Source organism: Colletotrichum godetiae, assembly GCF_030913485.1.
Source record: "Colletotrichum godetiae strain CBS 193.32 chromosome Unknown BDP55scaffold_4, whole genome shotgun sequence".
Taxonomy (NCBI): domain Eukaryota; kingdom Fungi; phylum Ascomycota; class Sordariomycetes; order Glomerellales; family Glomerellaceae; genus Colletotrichum; species Colletotrichum godetiae.
This window is the reverse complement of record NW_026851252.1, coordinates 1302894-1323651: the sequence shown is the minus strand read 5'-3', so window position 1 is coordinate 1323651 and position 20758 is coordinate 1302894. Positions and strand designations below refer to the sequence as shown.

The following is a 20758-nucleotide window of genomic DNA, read 5'->3' as shown; positions in this document are numbered from 1 at the left end:
TCTCTGGGGGTGGTTCGCGCGAGTCCTCATTGCTTGGTACCTAGCCCGTCAGTCAGATCCAAAGCTACCTATCCCGTAGACAGTAGTGTACCATGTAACCCCTGTCAACGACCTGCGTATGTCTCTCGGCGGCCCCCTGGACCGACCGGGCTTTCCGTCGCCGTTTGGCTGACGGTGAGTGGTGACAGGTGCTGGCAGGCCCTGGGCATCGACAATCTCACCCTTACTGTAGGTTTTCTACGCTCTCATTCGCTGCTTTACTTTGACGCGGCACTTGGGGAACGGCCGCACCGACGTCAGCCTCCGCCGCAGCCAATCACGCCGTCGAGAGGATCCCGTCCTGCAGTCTGCTCCGCCAGCCGAGGGTGGGGCTCTTTTCGAGCAAGTCGCACCTCCGAACCAGACCCCTGTCTATTCGGTCTGCTACGGCATGCAGCCCTACGGGGCCTTGCCTGGAACGTGCACTCGTCCGCGCGGGGGACAATGCTCTCATCTAGTCTCATCTGCTGGGACGGAGGGATGAGAGACAGACGGTTGACATCAATCTTGTTTACACTTTGACTTTGATTAGCATCGATCGATAGTCTCTCTCTCTCTCTCTCTCTCTCTCTCTCTCTGCATGTCCGGAGTACTTCCCGGTGCTGGTGTCATTGACAGGGTGCAACGATCCCTTCTGAATGGCCGAGGCATCTCGGACCATCTCACACATACGAATGCACACAATCGGTGCTAAATCACGCTCATTTTCCTCTTCCAGCCTGTCTCGCCCGCTGATTTGCGTTCGTGGGCTTGTCGACCAAGGTTTGGGTTTTGCAAAAAGGAATGTCCTAGATATCGGTTGGATTCCACTCGTGTAAGGGGAAAGGAGCAAAGATGGATCATGGCCTCATCTACCTACCTTACCCAAGGTAGGTACACTTCTACCAAGGTAACTGGCATCACATCTCGGCTGCAACTCGCCCGGCGCAATCTACCCGTACCATGCCTGAAACCACGACAAGAACGGGCATCGCATTCGTTGATCGTCTCGGGGCCGCCTGACTGCATACCGCAGCCGCAGTCGTCTAATTCGTCCCGGGGCGAACCAAACCATGTGTGATTTCCGCGCCCTTGGTCCCGTCTCATACGTTGTCGCGGTCCACCTTCGGTAGTAAGGCTGCATCACACCATCAACTGGCTCCCGCGAGGGGGGCTTGTGTGAAGCCAAGTGAACCGTCTACCTTGGGTCCCACAGCCCATCCGGCAGTGGCCAACGTAAGAAGCTCACTGATCCGCGCCCTCTTCTCAGTCTTGGGGGCCGTTAGATGCCTGCTTCCCCCCTTGCGGCTCCCCAATGTGATATATATCAACCGGCCCAGTACTTGTTCTTCCCTATTCAACCTGACGAGAGGATATCGGTTATGGCCATTCTTCTTTTGCAATACCTCTCTCATCATCAAAGGTCCCTGTTGTCAAGATGGTTGGAGTCCGTGGCAAGTACAAGGGGTGCGAGACATGCAGGGCTCGAAGAGTCAAGGTAAGCACTTTAAAATGCGTTTCGACAGCAAAAACGCACCCAGCGGGCTGACGTGTCAACGGTTAGTGCGATAACGAACGCCCACACTGCCGCAAGTGTATCGATAGCGGCCGCGAGTGTGCTGGGTACGAACGAGAGATGGTCTTCATCACCGCAACCATAGACGACGCTGGCCGCTGCTCGTCCCATCCGCCGCGCCAAGTGCAGCCGTCTTCTTCGAGGAGGTCAGGGAGAAGCCAAACTGTGGAAGACGAAGTTCCTCATTTGGTACCGACAGAACCGTTGATGCCGGCGTGGGATGATTTGGTTTCCGTGTCCGACAACGGTGTCGTGTACTCGATACAGATCGCGGCGTTGCACACCAGGTTCCAGAATATCCTCAGGGGACCCGAAGGGCAAGGCCAAATCAAATTTCGGATGGCCCTACCGCCATACTTGCCAGTTGACATGGAGACATGGGACAACGGCGGCAACATGGACCTGAATGCGCAGAACATGGTCAGTCTGCTACCATCGGGGAACGATAATGGGGTCCCGGAAGGTCTTTGCGTGTTCTTGTTCGAGGTTAGATGCTAGATGGTCTTTGTGGACGAGCCTATGCTGACTGTGCTTGTAGCAAAATCCATCCTTTTTGGTAACCAACGGCATAACTCCTTGGAGTGTCCCACAGGAGCATATGGACGTCGTCAAGAAGCTTGGCCCGGAACAGTTTCGCCAGTTTCCAGCTCATCACTATTTCGTCAGGGTATATAGGTGTAATGCTGTAAGATACGCGCCATTGACCCTGAGAATGACTCGAAAGGCTGACCTAGTGGCAAGATCATACTCGCTCTCTTACACCGAAAGACGACATACCTTTCTTCGTTCGAATGGTGCACCATCCCGTGGGAACAGCACCCCAAGACGTTTCTCGACAGGCTCTTTGACATCATCGCCGGGTTGCCTGGCATTTTTTCTCGCGTCGACCGAACGACACCCTTTGCTGCAACCTTACAGCGTCGGCTAAAGGCCCAGGAACTGCTGGAGAGCTGCTTGCAAATCGAACGGAGGCTGGAGGAGTGGGAGTCGTACGCCCGCGCACCTACTGCCGAGCACCCGTATGCGTACTGGATAGAAGAGCCGGACGATCCAGATGCGCAGCAATTACCCTTTGCAGACAACTTTGCCTTCAAGGACGGCATGTCGTCCGTCATGTTCCTGTATCACTGGATGACACTGCTGCTCCTTCACCGCTGCATTGAGTGCCTTCACCATACCATATTCCAGCCTGTCATTGAGGACTTCCCCAACATGTACCCTGATCTGCCTCCCAGTCTACAGATCAACCTGGCCAGGTACCAACAGCGGCGGGAGTATGCGTCAAGGATCTGTAGGGCGCTTGACTTTGCGCTATCGACGACAGTTCAGCCGGATATGTTGGTTGCACCACTAGCCGTGGCCATGGAGTTCTACCGCGAAATCAACTCGTCTTCAAGAGACGGTGAGCTCGAGATCATGTGGTGCGAGAACTTTAGGTTGCGTTTGACCTCCAAAGGCCACGATATCGCCAACGTTCTGCAGAGCAGATCATGGGCCGACATTGCCAGGTTTTGAGGGGGCTGGCTATTCGCTCCATCCACCTGACGATGGACTGGGGGTTTCACTGACTTGGAAAAACGGCGATGGGAGGTATAGGTTGGCGCAGGCGCATTGCATTTCTGAGAGTACCAAGTTCGAGAGCGCTGGATGTTCCACTTTCGACCTAAGGGTAAAGACTGAGTCTATTAGACCGAAATCCGGCCATGTATTGTTAATGTTTTGATGGAAAAGCTAAAATGTGTGCAGGAGTGGTTGGCCTCTGATTAAATATAGAGATGTTAGAAGAACGATGCAATCTTTCCAGTCTGCAGTTCGTGATTGAGTTCAATGTCGTTGATGACTTCCATGTAGTCCAGAAGGTACCTCACCCATTTAAACACAGGAAGCTGGACGTTGCTGGGAAGGTGCGATAAGGTACTTTGTGGATAAGTGCACAGACCCCAAGCTTGAGTGATCATTACCCGGACTTTCCCCGGCCGTGCAGGAGCTCCAGGAGCTTTTCAGCCTTTCCCACGCCAGCAGGCGCCGAAGCTTCGTCAGACCTGCAGCCTGCCTCTCTCGACCTTACCTTACCTCACTACTCCATCTACCCTCCACCGACCGCACCTCTTCAATCACGGCGATTGTCCCGCAACATCGAAACATATCGCCAATCCGTATACCACCACACACATCCCCAATAATCCGTCACTCAATCAGTCAGTCACCATGGCTTCAGGATACGACAGAGCGTTGTCCGGTAAGGCCCCCCTCCTTCTTGCCCCCCAGCTCCACTGTACCAAGCTAACACACGCCCGCAAACAGTCTTCAGGTTCGTCACGGTTGCCCCTGCTCCGGAAACCATTCACGACCCCCAACTAACACCGTCAGTCCCGATGGACACGTTTTCCAGGTCGAGTACGCTGGCGAAGCTGTCAAGAGAGGTAATGTTGCTTGCCCGCCACAATCAAGGGCGGAACCGGCTAACCATCAGCATAGGAACGTGTGCGGTCGGCGTCAAGGGAACAGATGTCGTCGTCCTCGGATGCGAAAAGCGATCAGCCATGAAGCTGCAAGATACCCGAATTACCCCCTCCAAGATCCAGCTCCTCGACACCCACGTCTGCCTGGCGTTCGCCGGGTTGAACGCCGATGCTCGCATCCTCGTCGACAAGGCGCGGTTAGAGGCACAGTCCCACAGACTGACCGTCGAAGACCCCGCCTCCATCGAGTACATGACCAAGTACGTTGCTGGTGTTCAGCAACGGTACACACAGAGTGGTGGTGTCCGTCCCTTTGGCATCAGCACCTTGATTGTCGGCTTCGACAGCGGCAGCAAGGTCCCCCGCCTTTACCAGACCGAGCCCTCTGGCATCTTCTCCGCATGGTACGAGCGACTTCCTCATAATATGTGGCGCAATGGACCCCTACTAATACCTCGCAGGAAAGCCAACGCCATCGGCCGTTCCAGCAAGACCGTTCGCGAGTTCCTCGAGCGCAACTACAAGGAGGAAATGGACAGAGAGGCTACCATCCGACTCGCCATTAAGTCTCTTCTCGAGGTTGTCCAGACTGGAGCCAAAAACATTGAAATTGCGTTGATGGCACCGGGCAAGACGATTGAGATGCTTCCCGTAGAGGAGATTGAGAACCATGTCAAGAGCATCGAGCAAGAGAAGCAAGAGGAGGCGGCCAAGAAGAAGACTGGACGCACACCCGGAACCGGAAGCGCGGCGATCCTCACGAGAGGCTCGGGCTCGGGTGACGGTGATGAGTAAGGGAATGACTAGGCGTTGCGGCTCGCGGATAGACGACACTCATGAGGGTATCTGACCAAATACCAATGTATTACCACCTTTAGACCGTGGAAAATCTACAAAAACGGTGTCCATAAAATCGCTTGCTGCCACACTGATGCTCGATACCCAGCTAACCTCCCTAATTTAGCCCAGCACGTCCGCATCGTCGGTAGGGTCGAATATTGATCGTCCGGCGACTGGGCGGATACGCTCGTCCTTGATCATGCGGCTATCCTTGCGGGCGTCCTCGCCCTCGACGGAAATGGCTGCCTTGGGCGTCTTTGCTTCGATGACGAAGTGGTTATCGCAGTGTGGGCAGTATTCGTCGGCGTCTTCGAATTCCTGGGCGTCTTTGCGGAAGCACTTCTTGCACTTCTTGCAAGCAAAGACCATTTCGAGGCTCTGGAGCAGGGGGTGCTTTTCCTGCTCATGGTGGCACTCGGCGCAGTCGAACCATTTTTTGCCTGAGGGCGATCACATTAGTTGGACGAGCTTGAGTTGAGGCAGAAGAATTCGACGTACAGCAGGGAGACCTAATCGCGACTTGCGCATTGAGAACGTGTTTGCTGGTGATGTGTGAGCTGTCGGTCAGGGGCTGTGGGTTTTCTGTTTGGCTCACCACATGATGACTGTCTTCTTGGTCTAAGCAACAGATCTTGTTGCGAGTGCGGGTGCTCAAGCTATAGAGGTGAACGTAAGGGTCGCTCTCAACTGTCAAACGGAACGTGTCGTGGCTGTGAGCCGGCTAGTTTAGGCAAAGGGGAGAATCTTCTATCAAAGATTTGGCGGTGCTGATAAATTTGGCGGGGTCTGGATTTGTCGCCCAAGTCCTCCGTCCCAGTACCTACACCTTGCACCCCGCGTAGTCGCTGTACAGTGGTCCCCACTAAAGGTACCACAATACCTCTGCCTGCCAGTGACAAAAGGTGCCACCCCTGTAGGCCGTCCCCTTGGCCTGCGAAACCTTAACACCGCTGAAAGCTGCTTACCTTTCTCCGATGCCCTGGCTGCAGGCTACATCATCCATCCATCCATCTCTTAGGTTTTCACAACCACCCATTCCTTATCTCACCTACAACAACCCACAATCCTGTCACGATGCCACCGAAGAGGAAGGCTCAAGGGGCCGTCACCGGCAGCTTCAAGGCAGGAAAGGGCTCTGTAGCTTCAACACCTGGAGGCGCCACCCCTAGGAGCATCGCCAGCGATAATGAGTCGGCAGCGGATCCCATGAGCGAGTCGGAAGACGAGAATCTCGAGAAGAACGTCGACAAGTTTTCCGTCGAGGCTTACCTGGACAGGCCCAAGGCGAACGGCCACGAGTCCATGACTGGACTCTTCAAGAAGAAGCGCGACTTCTCCTTCCTTCAGCTGAAGCCGGACTATCAGAATCGCCCGCTCTGGATCGACCCTGCGAAAGGACGTATTTTCCTCGAAAGCTTCAACCCGCTGGCCGAGCAAGCACAGGACTTTCTCATCACCATTGCCGAACCCATCTCCCGACCATCCTTCGTCCACGAATATGCCCTCACGACACACAGCTTGTACGCTGCGGTTTCCGTGGGCTTGTCACCACAAGACATCATCAACACTCTCGATCGGTTCCTGAAGATGCCTCTGCCCGACAGCATTCGCAAATTCATTGAGGGCTGCACACAAAGTTTTGGCAAGGTCAAGCTGGTACTCAAGAATACAAAATACTTTGTCGAAAGTACGGATCCGGTCATCCTGCAGAAGCTACTGAAGGACTCCGTCATCGGGCCTCTGCGAGTACACGGCACAGACGAAATCACCACAATAGCGGCTCCGAAACAGGGCCCTCTGGTTATTCCAGGCACTGCCAACGCTGCCGGTGTGCGACAGGCAGAAGAACAGAAGGCCAAGGGACGTGAGGGTGAAGTGAGTGAAGGCGAGGTCTACGCGGCACTGAACGATGACGACGAGGAGGACCAGGAGATTACTCATGCCTTTGAGATCGGAGACGAGGCAGTCGAGACCGTTCAGAAGAGGTGCCTTGAACTGGAGTATCCGGTGTTGGAGGAGTATGATTTCCGACGAGACGAGGCCAACCCGAACCTGGAGATCGACTTGCGTCCGGGCACCTTGATTCGACCCTACCAAGAAAAGAGTCTGAGCAAGATGTTTGGTAACGGACGAGCCAAGAGCGGTCTCATCGTCCTTCCTTGCGGTGCTGGAAAAACGCTCGTCGGTATCACCGCAGCTTGCACCGTCAAGAAGGGCGTCATCGTCCTCTGCACCAGTTCCATGTCTGTCGTGCAATGGCGAAACGAATTCCTCAAGTGGTCCAACATCAAGCCCGAGGATATCGAGGCGTTCACGTCAGACAACAAGGGCAGGATCTTCCCGGGTAACACCGGTATCATTGTCACCACATACTCCATGGTAACGCAAACTAGGGAGCGTTCCCACGAGGCCAAGAAGATGATGGACTTTTTGCAGACGCGAGAATGGGGCCTGATGCTTCTGGACGAAGTCCACGTTGTCCCCGCTAATATCTTCAGGAAGGTCACGTCGTCCATCAAGACGCATTCGAAGCTTGGCTTGACCGCCACGCTTCTTCGTGAAGACGATAAGATTTCGGATCTAAACTTTCTGATTGGTCCCAAGTTATACGAGGCGAATTGGATGGAGCTCAGTGAACAAGGTCACATTGCCAAGGTTCAATGCGCTGAGGTCTGGTGTCCCATGACGACGGAATTCTACGACGAGTACCTGAAAGCGTCAGCCAGGAAGCGAGCGCTGCTATACATCATGAACCCTAGAAAGTTCCAAGCCGCTCAGTACCTGATCAACTACCACGAGTCTCGAGGCGACAAGATCATTGTCTTTTCGGATAACGTCTATGCTTTAAAGACATATGCTGAGAAGCTGGAAAAGGCCTACATTTTCGGCGGCACTGGACAGGCAGAGCGAATGAACATTCTGCAAAACTTCCAGCACAACCCTCAAGTCAACACGCTCTTCTTGTCAAAGATTGGCGACACGTCTCTCGACCTTCCGGAGGCTACCTGTCTCATCCAGATCTCGTCACACTACGGTTCCCGTCGTCAAGAGGCGCAACGACTTGGTCGTATCTTGCGAGCCAAGAGGAGGAACGACGAGGGTTTCAATGCCTTCTTCTATTCCTTGGTGTCAAAGGATACCCAGGAGATGTACTACTCTTCCAAGAGACAGGCGTTCCTCGTTGATCAGGGATACGCCTTCAAGGTCATCACGCAGCTCGCCAACATTGAAAAGACTCCCGGTCTTGCCTACGCCGCGGCGAGCGAGAGACGAGAGCTCTTGCAAAAGGTCCTCATTGAGAACGAGGCTGGCGGCGAAGACGAGGTCATTGATGACCTGTTCCACAGCGGCACGATGGGCCGCGCGCCGGCGAGGGGCAAGAAGAAAGCTGCCGCGAGGAGGACGGCTGGTCTGTTGGGCGATCTATCGGGTGGACAGGACATGGCGTATATGGAGCAAAACAAGAGAGTCAAGCTCAAGAAGGCAAAGGGAGAGAGCAGTGCCTTCTTCAAGAAGATCCAGAGAGAGAAGGCCAAGCGATAAATTGCAATCATAAACGGGTTACGGCGTCTGGCAGGGCGGAGATGGGCCTTTCTTCTGGCTATTGGGAAAGGCAAACGGCGCATTCGAATCTACTTCATTGTATTATAGACACACTCATACACGCCGTGGAGGCGTAAGACTGGTTGTGGTGAAAAGATCAGATAGATCTGCACACGATACAACAATACTCTTATTGAGACTCACTATTAAGAAACTGCCCCAATGCTAGTCTTTGGCTTGTGCTTTTATGACCAGCCTACAGCTGTTGGTCTGACACTTACCTATCTCAAGCAAAGCTCGCGAGTATTGTCTTTGCTGAAAACGCAGGTAATGTCGGTTGCCTGTGTCATGGGCTCCGTAACCTGGTTCACTTTCATCTGTTGTCGCCAGCAGTAAAAGGGACTCTTGCCCAGAAGCTTAAGATGGTTATAACCCTAATCCTGAGGTGCAAATCTACCGAGCTGTAGTTTGTGGATTCGAGTCCAACAAGCGACCTTCCTCTTCATTTTCTTTTCCCTTGCTCCCTCTCTCAATATAGCCGAGATGATAATATTGGTAATCTTCAAGTTTCATCAAGGAGTCGATAATGGCAGGATGGCAAAGAAGAAGCAAAGAACATGACAAACGCAGCATTCAGTTAGTTGTGGTTGTAGCGGTCGAGAATGTTTCGTAAAACAAGATTGGGGGTTGGATTTCCAGGGTGCATGGCTATTTTTGGTGAGCGTCATTTCCGGGTATCTTTACGATATCAAAATGTTATTCAGTTGCAGCGGGATAGAGAAGGGGAGAATGAGCCGTCAAGGACTCGAGTCGCCAAGATGCTGCCCCTTTCGACCGTTTGTAGTCGAAGACAGGGGGAATAGAGGCGTAACAACATCAACATTGTGTCATAATGCTTCTAGACCAGTCTATGCGAATGAATACGGCATTTCGATCAGAACCTACCATTCCTTCACGTGGGCGGCATGGGCGAATGAATCAGAAGCAAATGGATGTGATCTTGGCAGACAGCGGGTTGAGTCGGATTGCTGCATTTGCCATCATCTTGCGTTGCCTATCTGGCAGATCTGGGCATTGTTCCGCGCGGCTGGGGTATTCGTACTGGAGGCCCGATGGGATACTTGGCGTCCAGACTGGGAGATGAGCGTCCCATGTATCCGTACCGTTGCCATCTCACAAATCGCATACAGGGTTCGCTACGCCGGAAAAGGTGTACAACATTATTGACGGCATGGCGGTGAACAAAGAGAGGAGGATGGTGGTGGAATATGCTGGCGACGACCTCGTGTCGGTGGTAAGAGTGAGAAATGACTGGTATTACAGAGAAGGCTTGGCAAATGGCAGTTGGTTATCGGTAGCCTGTAGGTAGTCTCCTCGGCGGATGGTATGCTTGGACTTGACACTTGGTCTATGTGACGGACGGAAGAAACGACCGGTAGTCCGCGGGCTGGGGTTGTGATTGACAACGAGAATGACACAATGCCGTGCTGGAGGTGCATTGCGTTTCCATGAGTTCCTTATCGGCAAAGGGTAAGCCAGTGTCGTTGAGCTGTTGGTCAACTTTTCCTTTAGGGCGACTCTACCTCCAGAGTCGACGAACGGGACGTACGGGTTCCCCAGGCAGGCATCCAAAGATCGTCGGTTGGGCAGTGCTGACGACTGAAAGGCCCCCGTTGTAAGAGATATGTTGCGCCTAAAAAAGGGTCAATGGGCAACAGGATGAGGGATGTGCTCCTGGGGACGCCGATGGGTTTCACAGGCCGCCGTGGCGTGCAAATGGCACCTGCTTGATAACATTACCATAGCCATGGGCAGCGGATGAGTGTTTCTGGTAGGGGTTGGATGGCAGGGTACTACTCACCGGAAGCTTCAAGCTTGGTCGGACTGAAGGTCTTCTCGGCCGGGATGTCTTGTTGGAGACGGAGTGCCACGCCGTTTCAATGTATAGGGGTAGAAGGCATTATTCGTCGGCGGTGTTGTGACCACGGGGATATTGAAGGTGCGCGCGCCCGGGAGCTTAGCCAGTTTCTTGCTGATTGTGAGGCGGTCGAAAACATGCTACAAGCTTGCTCGCAGGACAATAAACCCCCGGGCCCGCGGCGCTGATGTGAGTTACGGACGCCTTTGACTTTGGTATATGTGTACTTCGTACGCCTGTAGGGAGAGTTCGTAGAAAAGACCAGTTGGGGGACGCCAATCGTGTGGGATACCTAGGCTGTGTCTTAGGTGCATGGTAGTACTGCCAGTGCAGTACCTATACATTAAACGTGTTGTAATGTCTTGGCTAGTGCGTTAGGTGGTGTATTGAGGTATATGCTCACATGTTAGTGCTGTGCTCACTGCTGCTGAGAAGATGGTCAGTCAGGAACACCAGGGATGGGGCATTCTCGGAGAAAACCATGAGATGCAGCAAAGGAGCGTAAGAGATGCGCTGGCACGAAATGACGTACTAGAGCGATGCAGTGCATCACAGGCCGGCGTGGGAGGGAGGGTAGGACGTGGTGCCCCTGTCACGATGCAGCTGGTGGTGTTGCTTCTTTGGGGGTAAACAGCAAGCGTGCGAGTGCTCTGCTTGGATGGACGGGCGACATGTTACTGACCCACCATGGAATTAAAGTTACTTGGCACTCCGCCAGCTTGGTTGGGGGATTTTAGGGGATTTTGTTCTGGCGTGTCTTGGAATGGCACGCCACGAAACAGATCTCGCGAGTTGCAACCAATCTCACCTTGCGTAACCATTAGGATGGTAGGCTAAGTGTTTGGTGCCACGTTAAGGAAGACCGATATTGGAGATCGGAGCAGACCGACGTGTGTCGAGGTTACAGGCGGCGTGCCGTACATAAGGTGTCCCAACTTCCAAGCAGTAAGTGACCCATGGAATTCTCAAGGACCAAGACTTGAGCGGGCGGAAACCGATGCTGGGTGTCGCATAAAGATAGCAGCACATGAATGATGTGCGCAGATGATTGGCGATCATTCCGACAAGTTTTCGACATGATGCTGCAGCCATCTGCTGCCACAGGGGGGGGGGGGGGGGGTGTCTTTGGTGCGATCGGCTGTCCAATGGTCTACTCGTCTGGATGGAAGGTATTGGATGCAAGAGGCAAGGTCGTGCAGGCAGTGTGAGGTGATCAGCCCTGATATGACTGACGTGAGGTGACTGCAGCCGCATCCGCGGTGCTCCCGATGATGATACCGTATGTTCTGACTTTTAAGGTGAGGTGCGGTGAGGTTCGGTGCTGCCCGTTGTAATCTCGATTCTCGAGGAAAGGAAGACGGCTCCCTCCTTCCATAGCCCACTCCATCGTTTTCGTCTGAGGTGCATTGGCGATGGAGTGCGGTACATCTGAGATGTATCTTTCCTGTTCCATCCACAGTGGGGCCATAGCTACTTGCCAGTGCCAGGAAAAGCTTAGCTTGGTATTGCCCCCAGGCACCGCAAGGAAAGGGACTGCATCGCCGTCAAGCCGTCAACTTCGATGCGCCTTCCAGGCTCCAGTGGTGCCAGTCCAATGTTGAAAGTGCTGACGGAACGGTTAGGCGTCTCCAGTTCTACGGGCAAGGATAAGAGTGGACATTGCAGACAGATGTGGATGCTACTGGATGCACCGCGGTTGGATTACTTACCACAAGGACCTCTTTGCGGTCAACTGTCAACTCCACACCTCACACTCTCAGTCTCCAGTCTCCAGAGTTCCAGGGCAAGCGTCCAGAGCTTACCCCCCCCCGACGCGCCCGCACGCCGAACGAACGAACGGGCTTGCTTGCCTCCCTTTTCTAATTAAAAAAAAAAATAACAGAGAGGAAAAATTGGATTGACGCCTTCGTTTCGTCTGGTCCTGGCCCGTGGGGTGGGAGAGCACAAATATTCGCCTACCTGGTACATTAATCCGTTCTGGCATTTCTTTCCCATCTCTTGCTCTCGCCTTTGTCATTACGAACAGTCGCCCGGCAGCTCAGGTTGCTTCTTCCTTGTGAAGAGCCAAGAGTTGAGCCACCCTTGAGCGGTAGTGGTGCTTGCTCCCAGGGCTTATTGGCGTTCGGCATCTGCAATCCAATCTGCATTCTGCTGGGCTGCACCTGCGACACTTGCAGCACCAAGTTTGATCTCATTTCATCCAAGCCCGTCCGATCAAGGCCATACCTTACCACACGTTACCGCTCATCACCTACCCACAGAGACATACAGGTAGACGAGGATACTTCGACTCTTCTTTCTCCATCCTGTTTTTTTCCCCCATTGCGCCCTCCGACAAAACCTACCTGCCCTGCAACAATAACAGACGACCAGAACTGATGTCACACCTGCTACGCCCGGCTCCTGCTACTTCATCCACCCTCCGCTGTACCAATTGATCGTCATGAATTCCAGCTTAGCCGTCATCCAATCCTCGACCTCTACACCAGGACGGTTAGACTAGAAAGCTTCACAGCCACAGCCACGCTGCCAAGGCCTGGACCATTTCGCCCATTCTCACTGCACCATCTCCCTTATACCTATTCCCCCCAAAGGCCGATGTCTTATCTGCTCTGGTTCTAAACCGGAGGAGAATTTCCTCCATTACATCAACAACACCAACAAAGCTACTTTTGCGATCCGAGAGAAATGCTCGAAACCGCGCAGGGCTGGCTGCTCGCCCAGCTCCGGGCAGCCAAGCCTTCTTTTATATCCAAGAAGCCTCACTTCAACTTCATCTCGGCTCACTGTAAGTTCACCATCCCAACTACCATTCTCAGTGCCCACAAGGCCTTGCGCTGCGCACAGCACTAATCTGCGCACCGCGTTCCCCACCTCAGACTTTTGGATTGTCAGTCTCACCATTCTGGGCTCCATCCTCATCTTTGCCTCCGCCGGCGGCCAGTTGGCCTACATTGACGCCCTCTACTTCGCAAGTGGCGCCAACACCCAAGCCGGTCTCAACACAGTCGACGTCAACCTGCTCAACACCTTTCAGCAAGCATGTCTCTACTTCTTTACCATGACCTCGAACCCCATCACCATTCACTCTTCTGTTGTGTTCCTCCGACTGTACTGGTTCGAGAAGCGTTTTCAAGGAGTCGTCCGCGAGGCTCGGCAACAACGCAGAAACACCATATCCAAATCAAAGTCCCGCGCGAGGGATGACTTGAACCAGGCTGAGAGGGGCCGCTTGAGCGTGCGCAATATTAAGGTCATGCACACGAATGGACACCGCTCGAGAATGACCAATGATGGTATCCTACTCGACATGAAGGAGGACGAGGATGGTCGCATCTCGCCGGGAAGCAACGGTTTTGTTCCCGTCCCCAACACACCGGCACACCACTCTGGAGAACAGTCGCCAGCTAGAGCACCCGAAACGCAAGAGGAAACCGGAACGGATATCACCCAAGGTCGAATCACGTTTGCCCAGCATGTATTCCGAAGCGACGGCACGGAACCGGAAGTCAAGCTCCCATCACCGCACTCGCCCGCTCATTTTGCCATTCTTGAGCGCCAACGGGCCGGGCCCGATGAGACACTACGAATTCCGAACCCCAGAGACGCGGAGAGGGGCATGAAGCCCAAGCGAGTCGAGGACGATGCGGCACCGGAACCCGAAGACGAGGGAGACGGCAGTATTCCGCATATCCACGTTAACGGCGGAGCGAACAACTTGTCGGATGGTATCGGCAACAATGTTCACCGCCCACAAACGATCAAGATCGAGGAGCCCGAGCGACCCAGGGATACCGAGAGAACGGTCAAGGACGGGATCGCGGATGAAGCCGAGGTGATTGGTAGAACCATCTTTCCCTTCTCGCTTCGCAAGCCCAAGAAGTTCTTCAAGGGTGGCAGCAGCGACAACGGCGAGGGCAGCACCTCTGAAAACCCACTTGCGAGAGTCAGGAGCAAGACATTCGACACCATCAGGACTGCATTGACCCGCGAAAAGGTCGAGGACATGCCGTACCTGAGTTTCACGCCTACAATGGGACGCAACTCGGCCTTCCCAGGCTTGACCATTGAGCAACGCGAGGAATTGGGTGGTATCGAATACCGGTCTCTGAGGACACTAGCCGTCATCTTGCTCTGCTACTTCTGGGGCTTCTCGCTCTTCGCCATCACCTGCTTCCTCCCATGGATTTACACAAGCTCCAATTCCAAATACGCCGCCATCGTGGAGGGTTCGGGTGTCAGCAAGGCCTGGTGGGGAATCTTCACAGCAAACTCGGCCTTTAACGATTTGGGACTCACTCTTACGCCTGACAGCATGAACTCGTTCAACGATGCCTCGTTCATCCTGTTAATCATGTCTTTCCTAATCATTATTGGCAACACTGGCTTCCCCATCATGCTTCGAGTCGTCATTTGGATTCTGAGTAAGATCGTGCCAAAACGTACTGGACTATGGGAGGAATTACGCTTCTTATTGGACCACCCGCGTCGATGCTTCACTCTACTTTTCCCGGCGGGCGCTACTTGGTGGCTATTCATCATTCTCATCGGCCTCAACGTTCTCGACCTATTGTTTTTCGTCCTGCTGGATGTAAGTTGTTCTCGACATCTGTGACCGATCTACGCTAACGATGTTCGTAGCTGAACGATAACGCCGTGAGCCACTTGCCGGTACACGTTCGCATTGTGGACGGTATCTTCCAGGCTGCATCGACCAGAACTGCTGGTTTCTCGGTTGTCAACATTGCGCTGCTGCATCCCGCTGTGCAAGTGTCGTATATGATTATGATGTATATCTCCGTCTTCCCGATCGCCATCTCAATCCGTCGCACCAACGTGTACGAAGAGAGATCCTTGGGTGTTTACCACAGCCCCGACGAGGACATGGAAGGCACCAACGAGAACAGCGCCTGGTCATACGTCGGTACCCATTTGCGTCGCCAACTTTCTTTCGATTTGTGGTACGTCTTCTTGGGACTCTTCATTCTGGCCATCACGGAAGGCAAGAGGATTCAAAACAAGGATTTCGACGTCTACTCGGTCTTATTCGAGATCGTAAGTGCATACGGTACGGTCGGGCTGAGTCTGGGTTATACCGGCGTGAACGCCTCTCTCTGCTCTCAATTTACTACTGGAGGCAAGCTCATCATGATTGCGATGCAAATTCGTGGACGCCATCGTGGTCTTCCCTACGGCTTGGATCGCGCTGTTCTCTTGCCAAGCGAATCTCGATTCGAAAAGGAAGCCGCCGAGGCGCAGCCAGTTCTGGTTCGGTCTGCTACTGCCGCATCGACGGGAACTGCGCTCAGCGCCACGAGGTCCAACCTGAGGTCGAGAAGGATGAGCACGAACAGGGGTCAAGGAAACATCATCACCCAGTTCCTTCATCCTGGCCCCATGATCCCACACGAGGACAGCCTCACCGATTTGTCCAGACGTAGCAGATCGTTTGGAGTCGACGAGCGTCCACCCATGGCCGCGGATATGAGGAGGCGCAATACGGAGCCCGTCGATGATGAGACTACAGACACCGATAGCGACGTGATCACAGCGCCTGCACGGAGAGTACTAACTACACCGGCACGCTAGAAGCTGCCGCAATGGAGAACCGCGGGTTAACCTTTGTGACAAATGGCAAAGGAGCATACATTGCAAGGAGTTTGTACTATGGAGTAATCAGGGTGGGAACATGTTTTTTTTTTCTGGCGCGGTATGCAATCGTTTCTATAAAACCAAGGCGGACTAGATGGCTTAGGCCGCGGACAGACTTTTGATTTTGGCGTTTGTTCTCACTGTACATTCTTATGATAGTGTACACTTATGACGACTGATGAACACTATGCACGTTTCAACTTTGATATGGCTATCTGCTGAGTGCCAACCAGCTTGTTAGATTTATACTGTAATCTGATCCATTCGACACTTCTGTTGAGCATGTAGTCGTTGTGGCCTGTTAACCTACCCCTCAATCACTTGGCATGATTTCCATAGCCATCACCGCCTCTAATATCTGAAGTGATTTTGTTCATGTACACGACTCTACACAGGCCAATGTTGTACAGCTCGCCCATTTTTTTCTAATCGTACATACCACCAACATACAGCCTTACTCTCGCATCAAACGCGCCCTCTCTAATCAGTGTCTCATCCGTATCTTTCAGACAAAAAGCCCCGAAGAGAAGAACATTCTACCCCTATCTCCCCTCAAAACCTCGAACCGGCCCTGCCCTTGCTGCGCGTACCATACCTCTCCTTCTTCCAAGCAAAGACCAGGTGATCGACGTTACCCATATCGTGCTTGGGCTTGCGCAGGTACGTCAACCTCGCGCGGCGCGCGCGCTTGGGGCGGCGCCAGACAATGTCGATGCCAATGACGGTCGGGGAGTAAATCTTGTACCACATCTCGACACCGACCTTCATGAGCTGGCCGCGCAGGAGGATGCCCGTGTCGACGCCGCGGCGGCGGATGGACATGCAGACACCCGAGAAGGGCTCGCCCGATTTGGTCGTGACCATGAGGACGTCGCCTACTTTTGCGGCGTCGGGGCGGGCTGGGTCGAAGAGACGGGTGCGGGCGCCGGTCGGGTCGAGGGTTGTGCGTTGGGCGGCGTCGAGGGAGGGGAGGGGGTTCTTGTGGGGGGTTTGACGGATTGAAGGGGGGGAGGGGTAGACTGCAAAGGTTGGTTTGTCGCGGGGGCCGTCTGTGAGGGGGGTTATGTTAGCTTCGAAGGTGTATGTTGCGATGTGTTGGAGATGTTGGCTTACAGTAGGATGGCTTCACTGAGGGCGTCGACGCCGGGGAGGGTGTGGATGATGGGGGCTCGGAGGTCGCGGCGGTGGCCATGGAGCGGGCGAGGAGTCTTTGGTGCCGCGTCTGGCGGAGTGCCGTCTTCAAGCAGCCCATCGGCCGCAAGAGACTTGTGGCGTTCATCGTGGTTGGTGTTTGTGTTGTCTCGCGATGGGACGATGCAACAGCTACAGCTCCTCGAACGACGACATACAGAGAGAGGAAAGGTCAAAGGGTTCAAAAAGTTCAGAGGCGTCGAGGTGCGAATTGCGGGCTGTGATTGGCTCGGTGCATCAATGATGCGGAGCCGCGGGCCGGGAAGTCCTTCGATCCAAAATTTTGGGTGGCTACCCTGCTCAGGCTGCAGGCCACTTCCGAGTAGCTCCCTTTTCGCCGACAACGGTTGAAGGAAGTCCTTCGACAAGCTTATACACCACACATACATTTCGCCCATCATGTCGAGGATATTAATGGGAAGGGCCCTTAGGGGCGCCAAGGCCTCGGTGTGGGATCAGCCGGCGTGCATGGCACAGCAGCAGCAGCAGCGGTCCTTTGGTCAGACGCCTGCTCGTCAAAGTATGTCTTTTGATATATATCTCGCATTCATTTTCTGAAAATGGGTTTCGGACTGACAAGTGTTTCCCTTTCGCAGACCCCCAAGTCCTCTTCGACAAGACCACGACGCCCGGCCTCGGCCCGATCCTCGAGGAGATCCAGACAAACATCATCCTCCCCTACCACCTCCCCATCCACCAGCGCAAGCGCGTCTTCTCCGAGAAGCTCAAGCACCGCCTCAAAAATGACCCCGTATACCTCGAGATCGACGGCCTCGAGCACCGCTTCAACCACATCAACGAGGAGGCCCTCCCTCCTTCGCGCGACATCACCTGGAAGGCCCTCCGCGCCATGGAGACCCCGCAGGACTGGAACAACTTTGGCCGTCTGCTCTCGGGCATGCGCACCGCGGGGCGTCACTACAGCCAAACGGACTTTGCCAAGATGATTCGCATCGCCGGCCAGCAGGGGCAGATTTACACCATTATCGAGGCGGCGAGACAGGTCCGCAAGACGGGGATGAAGCTGGATAACTCGGAAAAGGTCAACGAGGTGCTGCACTTTGTGCAGATGCGCGCCATTGAGAGCGAGTGGGACCAGGAGAAGACGAAGCAGGCGCTGCGGTGGAGCGAGATTGTGCTCGAGATGCTCGAGGACAAGGGCCACGCGCCCAACGCCCGCAAGCTCAGGAAGAGACAGCTGGCCACCCAGGAGGGCGGCGTCACCGAGCAGGAGCGCTTCGCCCTCTACAACGACCCGCAGATCCTCGGCGCCGCGCTGCACCTGTCGGCGGTGCTGGCCGTCAAGCACAATGATAGCAAGGACGTGGACGGCAAAGTCGGCCGGCTGGCCAAGAAGCTCGTCGAGCGGTGGCCCGCGGGCAAAGGCCTGCTGCAGCTTCACCCGGCCGAGGCGTACGCCGACCGCGTGGATGGCGTCGCGTACCTCGTGCACAGCCGGACGCAGTACCTCTCGTACGCGAGCCCGATCCTGCACGGCCTGTTCTTGGCGGCGCGCGTGGTGGAGAAGCCGCTCGCGGATCGGTTGAATGCCATCGCGGCGGCGTTGGGACCCGAGGTGAAGGATGTTGCGGAGAACCAGACGTTCCCTGCTGAGCGTGGGCTCAAGACGTACAATGCGCTTTTTGGGTCTGAGTAAGGGGATGATGTAGGGGATGAACGCATGGACTGGAGGTAGAGATGTGTGATAATAGCATGGCATGAGAAAGATGACTGGAAGGGGGAGGTGGTGAGATGACCACAGGGGGGAAGAATCAGAGGCTCCAAAAAGGGGCTATGTACAGCTGATATGTAAAATTATCTATGTATACAACACAATACGCACAGAACCACGACCAAAAGATAAGGTCCGCTCTACACAAAAACCAACATGGCTATGTTCATTGCTCAAGGCAAAACAATGTACTTTTCCAAATGCTTCGGTATCGCCCCCAAAAGCTTCTTCTCCTCAAGCCACTTGCGCGAAAATAATCGCTCAGCATACCGATACGCGCCATCGCACAGAATTGTCACGACCGTGTTCCCCTTGCCGAGCTTCTCCGCCACCTCCTTGGCAGCGACAACATTCAGAGCCGAGCTGGCGCCCAAGTACAGCCCTTCCTCGTCGAGGCAGCGGTACACCATCTCTATGCTCTTCTCGTCGGCAATCGTGAGCGACCCGTCGACGAGGCCGATGTCGGGCTGCAAGTTGTCCGTGATGCGGCCCTGGCCGATCCCCTCGGTGATGCTGGACCCGCTTCGCTCGACGAGCTGTCCGCCCGAGGACACGTACGAGTGGAGGACGCTACCCGGGGGGTCGGCGAGGAAGGACTTGACGCGGCCGTTGGATACGTCTTTAAGGTAGCGCGTCGTTCCGGCCAGAGTACCAGCCGTCCCCGTGGCACACGTAAACGCATCAATCTTCCCCTGCGTCTGCTCCCAGATCTCCGGGCCCGTAGTCTCGATATGCGCCCTCCGGTTCGCGATGTTGTCAAACTGATTCGTCCACACCGCATTCTCCAGCCTCTCGGCATGGCGGCGCGCCTGGTGGTTATAATTCTCCGGATTCTCAAACGCCACCGCGGGCACGGGGTACACCTCGGCGCCCAGCAGCCGCAGCAGATCGATCTTGCCCTGGGATTGCGTGTTGGGCATGTAAATGACGAGCTTGTATCCCTTTGAGCGGCACACGTGGGCCAAGCCGATGCCCGTGTTGCCGGCGGTGCCCTCGACGACGGTGCCGCCGGGCTTCAGGAGCCCACGCTCCTCGGCGTCTTTGACGACGTAGAGGGCCGCGCGGTCTTTGACGGAGCCGCCTGGGTTCATGAATTCTGCTTTGCCGAGGACTTCGCAGCCTGTTTCGGCGGAGAGGCGGTTGAGGCGGATGAGCGGGGTGTTGCCGATTGCTGTTTAGGGGAAAATTCCAACGTTAGTGGACTGTGTTAGATACAGATGGGTCTCCGGCCATCGCTCTGTCCCCCTCGTGTGAGGTCTGAATTTGAGGGGTGCGGGAGGTGGAGGGGAGGAAAACATACCGCCGGTGAGGCCCTTTACGACTCCTTGCGCGCGGGAGAGGTTGAGGGAGTAAGCGGAGGGCGGGTCAATGGCGCGGACGGCCGTCGTCGCGAAGCGACGCACGGCGATGCGGCTCATGTTGGGCTTTTTCTTCTGCGGTAGCTTGAGGAAAAGCTCAAATGTTCACTTTAGTCTGTTGGCCGTGTTGCGTGGTGTGTAGCGGGAAAGAAAGCTCAAGCAATTGAGTCGAAGTCGCTGAAGAAACGGGCCTCCGGCATTCGGCTTTCTAAGCTTGCAAGCATCCGCAGTAGTGGTGGGGGTGTTTTCTTCAATTGGGTTCAGCTTTTGGAAATCACGTCAGAGCCGCTAGCGGCCGTGTAGGTGGGGCACGCGGGTGATGGGGCCGGGGGTTGCGGCCGGCAGTCGGTGACTTTTGCGGCGGCCGAGCCGAATCGGTCTATTTAGTCCACCGACTTCTCGAGCTGTTGATAACCCTGACTATAACGTATCGGCCTGTGTTGAAGAGTATTACAATCAAGCAGCATC

At 54.7% G+C, this 20758-nt stretch overlaps 9 protein-coding genes across 9 annotated transcripts; 5 read left to right on the top strand and 4 right to left on the bottom strand.

Annotated features, from left to right (window-relative positions):
• Positions 1-1456: 1456 nt before the first annotated feature.
• On the top strand, positions 1457-3109 carry BDP55DRAFT_541907 (uncharacterized protein; the record flags this gene model as incomplete). Its single annotated transcript, XM_060568261.1, has 4 exons — positions 1457-1516; positions 1583-2080; positions 2133-2279; positions 2336-3109. 4 exons carry the CDS (start codon positions 1457-1459, stop codon positions 3107-3109), a joined length of 1479 nt encoding a protein of 492 aa, XP_060435214.1.
• Positions 3110-3554: 445 nt separating this feature from the next.
• BDP55DRAFT_266764 (proteasome A-type and B-type) lies at positions 3555-4973 on the top strand. The gene is made up of 5 exons (XM_060566379.1): positions 3555-3833; positions 3899-3905; positions 3965-4017; positions 4073-4460; positions 4518-4973. The coding sequence occupies exons 1-5, from the start codon at positions 3803-3805 to the stop codon at positions 4849-4851; spliced, it is 813 nt and encodes a 270-aa protein (XP_060435213.1). The 5' UTR covers positions 3555-3802; the 3' UTR covers positions 4852-4973.
• BDP55DRAFT_647300 (CHY zinc finger protein) lies at positions 4932-5673 on the bottom strand. The gene is made up of 3 exons (XM_060573767.1): positions 5492-5673; positions 5395-5438; positions 4932-5336 (listed from the first exon to the last, which is right to left on the bottom strand). The coding sequence occupies exons 1-3, from the start codon at positions 5494-5496 to the stop codon at positions 5017-5019; spliced, it is 369 nt and encodes a 122-aa protein (XP_060435212.1). The 5' UTR covers positions 5497-5673; the 3' UTR covers positions 4932-5016.
• A 178-nt stretch (positions 5674-5851) lies between these two features.
• BDP55DRAFT_647297 (DNA repair helicase rad25) lies at positions 5852-8717 on the top strand. The gene has a single exon (XM_060573766.1). It carries the CDS (start codon positions 5971-5973, stop codon positions 8437-8439), a length of 2469 nt encoding a protein of 822 aa, XP_060435211.1. The 5' UTR covers positions 5852-5970; the 3' UTR covers positions 8440-8717.
• An 889-nt stretch (positions 8718-9606) lies between these two features.
• BDP55DRAFT_266757 (uncharacterized protein) lies at positions 9607-10098 on the bottom strand. The gene has a single exon (XM_060566378.1). It carries the CDS (start codon positions 9936-9938, stop codon positions 9660-9662), a length of 279 nt encoding a protein of 92 aa, XP_060435210.1. The 5' UTR covers positions 9939-10098; the 3' UTR covers positions 9607-9659.
• Positions 10099-13045: 2947 nt separating this feature from the next.
• BDP55DRAFT_627169 (trk family potassium uptake protein) lies at positions 13046-15946 on the top strand (the record flags this gene model as incomplete). The annotated part of the gene is made up of 3 exons (XM_060571718.1): positions 13046-13145; positions 13177-14948; positions 14999-15946. The coding sequence occupies 3 exons, from the start codon at positions 13046-13048 to the stop codon at positions 15944-15946; spliced, it is 2820 nt and encodes a 939-aa protein (XP_060435209.1).
• Positions 15947-16561: 615 nt separating this feature from the next.
• On the bottom strand, positions 16562-17288 carry BDP55DRAFT_542347 (ribosomal protein L19; the record flags this gene model as incomplete). Its single annotated transcript, XM_060568308.1, has 2 exons — positions 16562-17058; positions 17123-17288. The coding sequence occupies 2 exons, from the start codon at positions 17286-17288 to the stop codon at positions 16562-16564; spliced, it is 663 nt and encodes a 220-aa protein (XP_060435208.1).
• Positions 17289-17599: 311 nt separating this feature from the next.
• On the top strand, positions 17600-18857 carry BDP55DRAFT_542566 (uncharacterized protein; the record flags this gene model as incomplete). The annotated part of the gene is made up of 2 exons (XM_060568323.1): positions 17600-17720; positions 17797-18857. 2 exons carry the CDS (start codon positions 17600-17602, stop codon positions 18855-18857), a joined length of 1182 nt encoding a protein of 393 aa, XP_060435207.1.
• A 248-nt stretch (positions 18858-19105) lies between these two features.
• On the bottom strand, positions 19106-20350 carry BDP55DRAFT_690382 (cysteine synthase; the record flags this gene model as incomplete). Its single annotated transcript, XM_060576852.1, has 2 exons — positions 19106-20103; positions 20233-20350. 2 exons carry the CDS (start codon positions 20348-20350, stop codon positions 19106-19108), a joined length of 1116 nt encoding a protein of 371 aa, XP_060435206.1.
• Positions 20351-20758: the final 408 nt, after the last annotated feature.

Excerpts from the sequence above, each read along its gene's own strand:
- BDP55DRAFT_266764 (XM_060566379.1), top strand. The coding sequence starts at position 3,803 with ATGGCTTCAGGATACGACAGAGCGTTGTCCG. Across the intron at positions 4,018-4,072 it reads TGGCGAAGCTGTCAAGAGAG|GAACGTGTGCGGTCGGCGTC; the intron begins GTAATGTTGCTT and ends CCATCAGCATAG. Across the intron at positions 4,461-4,517 it reads TCTGGCATCTTCTCCGCATG|GAAAGCCAACGCCATCGGCC; the intron begins GTACGAGCGACT and ends AATACCTCGCAG.
- BDP55DRAFT_647300 (XM_060573767.1), bottom strand. Across the intron at positions 5,337-5,394 it reads CGCGATTAGGTCTCCCTGCT|GCAAAAAATGGTTCGACTGC; the intron begins GTACGTCGAATT and ends GATCGCCCTCAG.
- BDP55DRAFT_647297 (XM_060573766.1), top strand. The coding sequence starts at position 5,971 with ATGCCACCGAAGAGGAAGGCTCAAGGGGCCGTCACCGGCAGCTTCAAG.
- BDP55DRAFT_266757 (XM_060566378.1), bottom strand. The coding sequence starts at position 9,938 with ATGCACCTCCAGCACGGCATTGTGTCATTCTCGTTGTCAATCACAACC.